The sequence below is a fragment of the Mytilus trossulus genome, chromosome 10 (genome assembly GCF_036588685.1).
Source record: "Mytilus trossulus isolate FHL-02 chromosome 10, PNRI_Mtr1.1.1.hap1, whole genome shotgun sequence".
NCBI classification, from domain to species: domain Eukaryota; kingdom Metazoa; phylum Mollusca; class Bivalvia; order Mytilida; family Mytilidae; genus Mytilus; species Mytilus trossulus.
In genome coordinates, this window is record NC_086382.1 from 43,467,346 (window position 1) to 43,479,632 (window position 12,287).

The 12,287-nt window shown below is 34.1% G+C and overlaps 1 protein-coding gene across 1 annotated transcript; it reads right to left on the reverse strand.

Annotated features, from left to right (window-relative positions):
• Positions 1-8,242: 8,242 nt before the first annotated feature.
• On the reverse strand, positions 8,243-11,187 carry LOC134687409 (serine/arginine-rich splicing factor 2-like). Its single transcript, XM_063547671.1, has 2 exons — positions 10,590-11,187; positions 8,243-8,817 (listed from the first exon to the last, which is right to left on the reverse strand). Exons 1-2 carry the CDS (start codon positions 11,021-11,023, stop codon positions 8,658-8,660), a joined length of 594 nt encoding a protein of 197 aa, XP_063403741.1. The 5' UTR covers positions 11,024-11,187; the 3' UTR covers positions 8,243-8,657.
• Positions 11,188-12,287: the final 1,100 nt, after the last annotated feature.

Here is a 12,287-nt window from a genome sequence, read left to right on the forward strand (position 1 = left end):
ATTCTTGAGACACTACGATTCTTTAATTTAGTGTGGCTTAGATTAGTTCAAAAGTTTCAATGAAGGAACACCTTATGAAAACTTCACGACGACGACGGATACCGTGGTGATGAAAATAGTGCACATTAAACCTCAGTTTGTGCCACCAGGCCTATTCAAAGGCGATGGCTTACTTTACTTATGAAAAAATATCTGGCAATTATGAAAACAATTTAGATACAATTAACACAGTACTAAAGGTTCTCAGTCAGACCAGACATTCAAGGAACAATTCAATCCAAAGTTCGTCAGTCACTGATATTACTCCTTTAATCTTGAAACAAAAACAAATACTCATATACCTTTGCGTCGGAACTAAACACATTTATTCTAAAAACAGTTGTTGGCATGACACGAGTTATGTTCTTCTCATATATGTTATGATGGTATGATACTAAACCCCTAGCGGGAAGGATTGTGCCTGATGTTCATATGATGAAATCATAATCTCTCAGTCAGTTTAATTAAAGTCTGGAGCTGGCATGTCAGTTAACTGCTAGTAGTCTGTTGTTATTTATGTATTATTGTCATTTTGTTTATTTTCTTTGGTTACATCTTCTGACATCAGACTCGGACTTCTCTTGAACTGAATTTTAATGTGCGTATTGTTATGCGTTTACTTTTCTACATTGGTTAGAGGTATAGGGGAGGGTTGAGATCTCACAAACATGTTTAACCCCGCCGCATTTTTGCGCCTGTCCCAAGTCAGGAGCCTCTGGCCTTTGTTAGTCTTGTACTATTTTAATTTTAGTTTCTTGTGTACAATTTGAAAATAAGTATGGCGTTCATTATCACTGAACTAGTATATATGTGTTTAGAGGCCAGCTGAAGGACGCCTCCGGGTGCGGGAATTTCTCGCTACATTGAAGACCTGTTGGTGACCTTCTGCTGTTGTTTTTTTTATTTGGTCGGATTGTTGTCTCTTTGACACATTCCCCATTTCCATTCTCAATTTTATCATATGGCGTATCTTTTTCCATAATATTTTGAGCAATGGAAAAAAACTATCTTTTTTAGCCTTGCAGACGAGGAAAAAACCAACTTACAATTCAGTGTATTGGACTTCAGTAATGTAGGTGTTGTTTCGTCCCCGAGGGTGTGTTGACATGAATATCAATTATCTGCCGGTTATTTTTTTTAAATTCCTGCTTTATTTTCTCTAGGAACTCTTGTATACAAAACTATATTTTTTTGGGAAAAACTAAGGATTTTCTTATCACACACATGTAACCTTAGCCCGACGTATTTGGCACAACTTTTTGGAATTTTGGATCCTCAAATCCTCTTCAACCTTGTACTTGTTTGTTGTTTTTTTTAAAACTATTTTGACCTTAGCGTCACTGATGAGTCTTACGTAGTAAACAAAACGCGCGTCTTGCGTTTAAAATAATAATCTAGGTACCTTTGATAACTATCCGAACTGATATTTGTTATGCAGTTATGTTTACCTCACTTTGGACACTCCTGGTTGCAAGTTGATGAAGCCAGAGTTCCTAGAGAAAATTGGCAACCTACGACAGGAAAACTGGCAAAACTGTAGACTACAGACAGAATTTTAACCAAATAAATGTCTATAAAGCAAACCACTCTTTTGATTCTATTCCTTTTTTATAAATCTTGGTATTTTGTCTTCAATGGGTACAAAATGAACATCCCGGCAATTACCCACTTGGACAAACTAAGACTAAATAAATGCATGATATATTTACAGTTACGAGAACGCATTATACTGCATATTGTAGATACTGCTTGCATGATGATGCAATTCGACAGTGCTCAAGGTCGTGATGAACTGTTGAAGTGTTTGCACGAATTATGTCGGATGTCATAATATAGGATTGATACTTGGGACAGTCTGGGATAGCATGATGTTTTTGTTGTTCATAGTTTTAAACTAGCCTTTAATAACGGCAAGTGATCTTATTTCAGTGCTTTTGAGTTTTTGTTTGAATGCATTGTATCGATCTTGTATCAAATTGGGCCAATTGCTGATGATATTTGTAGCTGGTATACTTAGATTGTATTGTTCCACACAGAGCTATGTTATTATACTGAACAACTTTAGAAACGCAACACTCATTTTGCGGATTTTTTTTACCAAATCTTGTTTGATTTTCTTTCAGCTACTTTGCCTGCTTATCATACTTCTTCCTCCGAACAAAAAAATCAAAATCTGACTTACCTGTGGTTAATGAACATACCGAATTTTTGAAGTCGCACGAATTTCTTAAAGCGTAATTTTGGACCCATGAAAGATTGTTTCGGCTGTTTTGCTTTGTGAAACAGTTTTTTTCAATCCTTTGCCTCACTTAAACCAGTTTAAAAATGTTGCATCTCCATTTTGCCAAGACTGAAAAACAAAAAACCTGAATTACCCCCTTAAGAATACTGCAAACATTATAACATAAACGTGCTGCAACCATACTGTATGACTTCAGAAACTCGTCTTACTGTCCTTCCGACAACGATACTAGTAGACAAGATTTGTTGCTGGCCATCAATGAACAGATAAACGTTTAGTGACAATGAAACGTCAACAGAATTTGATTACGCAACGTCATTTTCCAGACATGTTCACGGCCGCAACGTCAACTGCCAATCAAATTGCCGAGTGCAATTGAGTACAGATTCATGCCATACATGTTTCCCCATCAACTAAATTGCCAACGAATTGACTGAAGGAAAACCTTAACAGCCCTCAAGTTCCAACCGCATAATTACCAAAACCAATTTAATGGGTTTAACAAATGCAAAAACCAGAAGGTGTAAAACAGAACCCAAAACATGTCAGACAGAATTTGTTGACCTTTCTGACAATTATTATGGCGTTTGAAACATGCAGTCATCGCTTTTGACGGAAACACATTCATTCAAAAATAACACAAACATTATCTAGTGTTGCGTTTCTAAAGTCGGTCAGTATATTTAGAGGGTCGAATGCTCAAAAACATGTCAACCCAAAAAGTATACGCACCGGTCTTAAATCAGAAGCCTGAAGTCAGATTTTGTTGTTAGAAAGTTTGTTATATTTGTTGTCATAACTTAGAAGGCCTTTAGTTTTTGTGAGCTTGTGACTTTTGTCGCAGAAAGTTGGCATAGGTATAGTGATCGTCTGTTTAAGCTAGCTCCTTAAAAGCTTTATAGTTTAGGTGGAAGATATAGATGCTTCATGTTTATATGAGTTTTTCGTCGGTCACATGTCCGTTGTCCTTGAACTCATTTTGATGGTTCAGCGACTACTTTCAAAATGCAGAGGCGGATTCAGGCCCACTGACCGCCTAAAAGGGGCATCAGTGATTCCCTATATAATCAACAGATAAGTAGGGCCTCCTCTAAAATGTTAATTTCTCTCAATAGGATAGCTTGTTTGTATGTGCGTACCTATCGGACAGTTTTTACCTGACCTTGACCTCATTTAATGGACGAGTGATAAAGGTTCATACCTTTAGCCAAGGGGGTTGGACAAACCCGCCCTACCCCGTTGAAAACAAATTAAGCACTGTTAAAGTCAATGTTCTGTTCGAATTGTGACTGTTACAGTCGAGTTTGCGAGTACAACGAACCCACCAACCACATCCCCCCTTGGAAATTCCTGGCTACGGGCCTGAGGTTATTTTAGGTGGTAAAGTCTGTATTCAGATACTATAAGCAATAAATCTACTATTTGGTGTATGGAAGGATTGTAAGTTGTTCATTTTCAACTGGCAGGCGATTTCTCATTTTCATAGTTAAATGGTTATACTCAAATTTTTTTTTCTTATTGTATGTAAAAGGTCTACTATATTTTGTGTATGGAACAATTTCTAGGTGTACATGTCCAACTGGCAGTTGTAATCTGACCGTGACTTCCTTTTCATGGTTGAAAATCAGTGATTAAAGTTAAGTACAAGTTTTTAGCCCGATTTTTGTAATTATGTATGCAATAGGTCAAAGACATTTGTGGTATGAAAATATTTTACAATAATCATGCTAAGTCTGACATGTGTCTATTTTACCTTGACCTCATTTTTAAAGTTCAATACTCTTCAGATTTTATTTTTTTTTGTTTTTATTTTTCTGATTTGGCAAGTAATAAAATTGAGAATGGAAATAGGGAATGTGTCAAAGAGACAACAACCCGACCAAATAAAACCAGATGCTCCGCAGGGCGTAGCTTTATACGACCGCAGAGGTTGAACCCTGAACAGTTGGGGCAAGTTTGGACACAACATTCAAGCTGGATTCAGCTCTAAATTTGGATTGTGATTAAATAGTTGACACAGCATAGGTTTCTGACACAGAATGAATGTGTTCTAATGAACTTAAAATTTTTGTTTTATCTTAGAGCAATTCACTATGCTGTTGAATATTAATCCTCTCAAAAAAATGTTTGAAGAAATTTTCTTTTTATTTATGAAATTTCAAATGAGAAAAATTGAACCCAATTTTTTAATCACATCCCCTTTCCCTTATTCCAAAACTAATCTCAATTAAAATATTCTAATGGAGTTTGCAACAAGAACTACTTGTTATCACTGAATGGTAAAGATTATTTAAATTTATCAGTTGGTAGTAAAAGGTGTATATACATTGTATATTGTATATTACAAAGATTTAAGTTGATTCTGGACAAAGAAAGATAACTCCAATTAAAAAAAAAATCTTGCAATAAGATATTTCTTGCTTACTATTCTGGACAAAGAAAGATAACTCTAATTAAAAAAATAATTTGCTATTTCACAATATTTGAAATTAGATATTTCTTGCCATTGCACAATACTGTGCAATTGAAAAGACTTGCTATGGCACAATACTTAATATAATAATTTTAGATCCTGATTTGGACCAACTTGAAAACTGGGCCCATAATCAAAAATCTAAGTACATGTTTAGATTCAGCATATCAGAGAGGCCCAAGAATTTAATTTTTGTTAAAATCAAACTTAGTTTAATTTTGGACCCTTTGGACCTTAATGTAGACAAATTTGAAAACAGGACCAAAAATGAAGAATCTACATACACAGTTAGATTTGGCATATCAAAGAACCCCATTTATTCAATTTTTGATGAAATCAAATAAAGTTTAATTTTGGACCCAGATTTGGACCAACTTGAAAAGTGGGCCAATAATCAAGAATCTAAGTACATTGTTAGATTCAACATATCAAAGAACCCAACCGATTCATTTTTTGTCAAAATCAAACTAAGTTTAATTTTGGACCCTTTGGACCTTAATGTAGACCAATTTGAAAACATGACCAAAAGTTAAGAATCTACATACACAGTTAGAATCGGCATATCAAAGAACCCCAATTATTCAATTTTGATGAAAATCAAACAAAGTTTAATTTTGGACCCTTTGGGCCCCTTTTTCCTAAACTGTTGGGACCAAAACTCCCAAAATCAATATCAACCTTCCTTTTATGGTCATAAACCTTGTGTTTAAATTTCATAGATTTCTATTTACTTATACTAACGTTATGGTGCGAAAACCAAGAAAAAATGCTTATTTGGGTCCCTTTTTGGCCCCTAATTCCTAAACTGATGGGACCTTAACTCCCAAAATCAATACCAATCTTCCTTTTGTGGTCATAAACATTGTGTTCAAATTTCATTGATTTCTATTTACTTAAACTAAAGTTATTGTGCAAAAACCAAGAATAATGCTTATTTGGGCCCTTTTTTGGCCCCTAATTCCTAAACTGTTGAAACCAAAACTCCCAAAATCAATCCCAACCTTTCTTTTGTGGTCATAAACCTTGTGTCAAAATTTCATAGATTTCTATTAACTTAAACTAAAGTTATAGTGCGAAAACCAAGAAAATGCTTATTTGGGCCCTTTTTGGCCCCTAATTCCTAAAATGTTGGGACCAAAACTTCCAAAATCAATACCAACCTTCCTTTTATGGTCATATACCTAAACAAATATATACTAGTCTCTGATGCATGATTTTTTACTATTAAGTGGTTTTGGCTTTTAACTAGCTGTCAGTAACTGCGAGTACTCTCAAATCGTATTTTCTTGTTAATTCGACCTGTTGATACTGTTTATAATGCTTTTTGTCATTTTTTATTTATATGGATCTTGGCTGTATACCAGCTTTGATTATTTGTAATATCTTCAATTTTTCACTTATTCTTACAACATTTGTATAAACTTCAAGATTATAAAAAACCGTTTTTTTTCTAAAGTGAACATTGATTGGTTAAATATTTCTCAGTGTGTTTGAATTTGTTTGATAGCCTTTTGGTCATGACTGTTTGTCTCTAATATTTAATCAACTGTGCATTTGTATTCAGATATCGCAGATCAAATTTATTCGTTCTTTGTGTAATCATACGTTTTTTGATTGAGTTAAGTCTGCTAATTGATATTTTATCGTATGTTTTTATATGTTGTGATGTTATGCTATTGTTTCAGAAAAAGGGAGAAGGTTTGGGCCCATTAAAACGTTTAATCCCGCTGCAAATGTTTGCACCTGTCCTAAGTCAGGAATCTGATGTACAGTAGTTGTCGTTTGTTTATGCAATATATACGTGTTTCTCGTTTTGTTTATATAGATTAGATCGTTGGTTTTCCCGTTTGAATGGTTTTACACTAGTAATTTTGGGGCCCTTTATAGCTTGTTGTTCGGTGTGAGCCAAGGCTCTGTGTTGAAGGCCGTACTTTAACCTATAATGGTTTAATTTTTAAATTGTTATTTGGATGGAGAGTTGTCTCATTGGCACTCACACCACATCTTCCTATATCTAGTTCAGTGATAATGAACCCCATGAATACTGATGAAGTCAACTACATGTATACTATAAATTCAGAAATTATTGCCGCATTTATTATTGTGATTTTGTAAAATTTAATTTAACTGCAGTTTAAATTTTTACGATTTTGAGAAACATCCTCGTTTAGTTCTTGTACAATATTTCAGAATGCAAGTTTAAATTATTGCATTTACATCTCGGTCGTATTTGTCGCTTTAATAAAAACCTTGCAATAATTTCTCCATTTACAGTATTTGTTGTATGGAATGATTGTCAAGTGTATGTCTGTCTGGAAATAATCATCAGACCATAACCCAACTTTCATTGCAATGGTCAGGGTTTCATCCCACTTTGTCTTCATTTAATGGGTTCAGAGGTCAATGTTAAGTTTTCCTGGTTAACTTTGGTTCTTAAATGCACAAAACTTGAGGGTCAACAATATTTCAAGAAAACAAGTTGTACAGAATGGTTAGAAGGTGTATATATATTTAAAATTTGGTTTATCTGATCATAACCTCATTTTTCTTGGATCATGTCAAGTTTGAGTGATAGTAGTAGTTAAGCTTATATTTAGTACTATCAACATTAGAAGGAGGGAAGATATTTAAGTGTGTGCACTCTGGTACAATTACAGTATGGGTTTCCTCATTGTTGAAAACCATACAGTTGCCACTAATTGCACACAACTATGATTTGAACCCCGATATAGGGTGAATACATATACTGTGGATTCATTTATTTTCGTTGGTTCCAATTTTTGTGGATTGAGGAAATCTTACAAGCTCGTGGATATTTGATTTCGTTGTTTTGCTGAAGTCTGCACACAAGCCTTAAGAAAATTGGTCATTCTTTGAACAATTAATTTCGTGGTTCCACTGTTCCCACGAAAATTGGTATCTACACATAATAATGAATCCACAGTAGTGCGAAAACATGTATTGTTGTGGAAGAATATGTCATGCCTTTCTGTTTGCCATTTTAACCTCTGGTAGAATAATTCAGATGTCAACCGATAATATTGATGGCAGTAGCAAAGTAAATGCATATTCAGGACCGGAAACTGGCATACATGTATGATATGAATTTTCATATACTTATTTTGTAATCATAAATGGGTAGACAATCTGAGCTGTATATATACTAATTCACTAAGAAGTTATGATGCCCTAACCGGGACACATTATTCAGCATCCAAAGTTGAATCATCTTTGTTGAAACCATACTTCTAAATTCTGCATGTTGAGCAGAGAAGCAGCTAATACAAATTTTCAAGTCTATGGTCCCATCTGTTTGTTTAAGCATGTTTCTCATGTCATGACCATCTGTCGTGAACGCTACTACATGTATACCTAAAATGTTTACTTTTGCAAATTGCGACTTTTATGAAAAATTTTCTCATTGGCACTCATACCATATCTTATATCTTTAGACTAGTCCCTACCAAATTAAGGCAGTTATTAAAAGATTTCCACTTTATAAATGTATTATAACAATATAACATTAATACAAACAATGCACATACACAATATGATTATGAAAGTTGTTAAAAAATGAAATGTACATTTAAAAATGAATGATCGATGTGAAGTGCTCTTCCTTAAATATATTTTTATGTCACCAAATTAAAAATAAATCATTTTTAAGTATGAAATTTTGATGAATTATTCACATCAATTTTTTTTTCAGCACTGAATTTATGTTACGTGTTAAGTTCATGATATCTTAAAATGTCATTAAACATACTCTACTGATGCTATCGCTACCAACTAATCATTGTTCTTGGTAACATGAAATCAAATAAGCTGACGAAGCCTTTAGATGTCAACAAATTATCTAAAATGTTCAACAATGACTCAAATACACATTTCCAGTGTGTTATTTTACTCGGGAGATCTTGATCTTGATTTTGATTTAGAGATGCTTTTGTTGTTGCTCCTGCTACGACTTCTGCTACGACTACGGCTCTCTGATCGACTTCTAGATTTGGAATAACGTCCCCTGGAGCGACTCCTTGAACGGGATCTGGACCTTGACCTAGATCTGAAATAATAATGAGTATGTTTAGTTTACATTATTTTCCTAAACTTCATAAAGCTGTTAAAATTAAAAGGTCAGATTCATGTTTCAACTTGTCAAAATAACATGGAATTTTTATTCACTTTCGCTGCATGTACTACCAATCCTCTATACAAAGCAGAATTTTCTCCAAAAAAAAAAAGAGCTGTGTTATATGATGCATGCTTAACTATCAACAATCTTGTTTAAATTCTTTCAGAATGGGCTTTAAGACGGTTTCCCCTTGAACTGTTTATAAGGATTGGGATATGGTTATATTTTATGTATAGAATATAAGACGATGTTAAATGTCCTAATATGATGCATAGGTCCTGAACTCTGCGTTCTTTTGAATTTGGATCAACTTTCTCTTAGGTTTTCTTTTTTTTTTATCTTAGCTAGGTAAATACAATTATAATAAATAAGCACTCCGGGATTTGTACATACGTGAATTAGACCACAACATTGGGGTTCTCTCACAATATTAGTTGAACTTTTGTTCACAACTTACCTATATTCACACTAAATGCAGTAATTTTGAAACAGTACAGTAATCTAACAACCCCTTCACTGCCTCAGGATTGTAAAAACTGCAGCTTTTTTTAGTCCTCATTTACAAGCAAACACTGCTACTCAAATAATAAATGCAGGACACATGTGACTGAATGCTTTAACAGGACTAGAACAGGTTGAAACTTTTAACAGGATTCAGGACAGCTAACTTTTTAAACCTGAATACAACTGCCTGCCTGCTAGCTCTATGTTTAACAGGACGGCCAACTGACTGCCTGCTGATTCAGGACTGATTACAGGACAGCTAACTTTTTAAAACTGAATACAACTGCCTGCCAGGTCTTAAGTTTAACAGGACTGGAGAACTGCCTGCCTGCTAGCTCTATGTTTAACAGGACCGCAAACTGATTGACTGCCTGCTGATTCAGGACAGGTTACACTTTAATGCAGCATTTTGAGACTGAGAACAATTTCTGCTCACATGTACAGAACTGATTTCAACTAGTCAAAAGAAAATGACAGTTTCATTGAATTATTTGATTTTTGTTTAATATGTTTTAAAATATAATTCACAAGTACCAAATGTACTAAATTGGTCAACATAAAATAAAATTCAAATGTTTATAAAGCCTGCCCGAGGCGTGTGAACCTGCTATTGCTGAAATTATTTCTAATTATAAAAATGTTTCAACTATTTACTCAACAGTACATTGCACTTTTACCAGTACTTTTCTCTTTCAGAAAAAAACTCTTTATGAGTAAGTAATAAATATACAATTTATTGCGAAATCATAATCTTGATTTTGAATTGTTATTTTGTAAAAATTAACACAATTTTATCACCCAAATCAAGAGACTCCTACATATGTACATGTATATATTGTTATTATATTGAAACTTAATCCTGAAACTGCAGCTAGCTTAAAGCTTAAAACAACATGTCATTGATCCCCTTACTTTCTTCTTATACATTACATGTACTAAACTTTAGCATTGGTGTAAACTTTTAATAATTCCAAGCACAAGACAAGTTCTCCCTATGTGATTTTATAATTTTTCAAGACTGATAAATTTACCATACATTGTACGTTTTTTCTTAATTATCTTGCATGTACTTTTAGCATTTTAGAGATCAAATTAGTATAGACAATATTTTTTGTCAGTCCAAAGCAAAAAAGACCGTTTTAAAGTGGATTTTAACTGTCAGAATAAAGTCAATTAAATTTTGAAGAATATTTTTATACCTGCGTGATCTTCTGGAATTGTCTCTGTCTCTGTAACTATCCCTGCTATCTCGGTCTCTTCCACCGCCATCACGATAGCCACCTCCTCCACCGCCGCCATAACCGCCTCCTCCTCGTCTACCACCGCCACCTCCTCGACTCCTGTCCGGGGGTCTAGCGTATCTTGCCATCTGCACTCGGAGTTCTCTGCCATCTAACATCTGCATATCCATAGCATCCATTGCGTCTTCGGCATCCCGTTTGTCATAGAACCTTACAAAGGCAAACCCCCTACTTTTCCGCGTGAACCTGTCTCGTGGAATGTAAATGTCTCCAATATCGCCATACTTGTCAAATGCCCTTCTCAAATCGTCTGGTGTGGTTCTGTAAGATAGATTGTCAACTTTTAAAGATGACATACGCTCTGTATCCGTTGGCCTCCTGTCGTAACTCATTTTGATTCTGTGGAAATTTGTCAACCACGCTCACCAAAATCGATCTCTTTGTCCGCTTCCTTCCTAAATCTCGTTTTGGATTTGCCACGTGACAGGTGAGGCTTTGTTGAGTATCGTGTTGATTTCATGTAAGACTTGAAGCAACATTAAGTCTGAACATACTGTATTTTTTTGGCTGAAGACTTTGAGTTTTACATTAAATAGTCCTTTAAAAGGCAATCCGCATGACACATGTCATTCAAATTGAGACAATACTTTTCCTACTAATTAAATTTGGCCGATAAATAATCTTAATCCAATTAGCCGCTGGATAAAATCTTAACATCAAACGTGATTGAACAGGTAAACAATAAGTAATTTATGCCTGCGGGATTAAGAACAATTTCTAATTAAAAACGAAAATAAACAAATTAAGTTAATCTAGCTATATATCAAAATGTGGTATGCTGTAACCAATGCAACAAACTACAATAATCAAGATTTGATTTAAAAAAATTCAACCGAAACATTACAAACGATATTCATTTTCTCATACAGCTTTTAACCAACAGAAATAAAAATAACTTAATAAATAAGCTTAATTTAATTTTCTGAAATTAGACAGATGTATGTCAAAACAAATTGTCCAGAATCTTAAAGTTGTAATCTTGGAATTGTCTATGCATATACAGACGTGTCGTCATAGAAGCTAGGCCCGAGTTGCCTATTTCGTCATTTAAAGTGAAAACTCCCCCTTTTTCTTTGCATTACTTTTTTTTGGTGGCAGAAACTATTCATAGCTTACCTTAAATGAGTTGTCTGTTTGGCTTAACCGTTGGCATTATAGAGTTTCAAATTCACTTATAGACAGGGAGTCTGATTTGATTTAACATACACAAGAATTGCGGACAGCTCAGCTGGATGGCCTTATCAACTATCCCACAGAGAGCAGTTATCATTGAATTTTTTTTAACGTTATTGTCTACGGGGAATTATGACCACTAGTTAGATAAACGATTACTATTCCTATACTATAGATATCATATAAAATTAACAAGTTATAAAGATTGCACCATTATTCTAGCTTTAAAATGGTGTAATAAAATTCATTTTATCTTGAAATTTACTGGTGTCCTCATCGTGTTGAACGTTGGGTCATCTTCTGGTTGAATATATAGCAAATACTAGGTGTACATGTCTACTAAAAAAATCATATTTAATTCATTTTTTATTGTAAATTAAATTAATACCTTATACAATATTGGCAAAAAGTTTTTCTATCAAA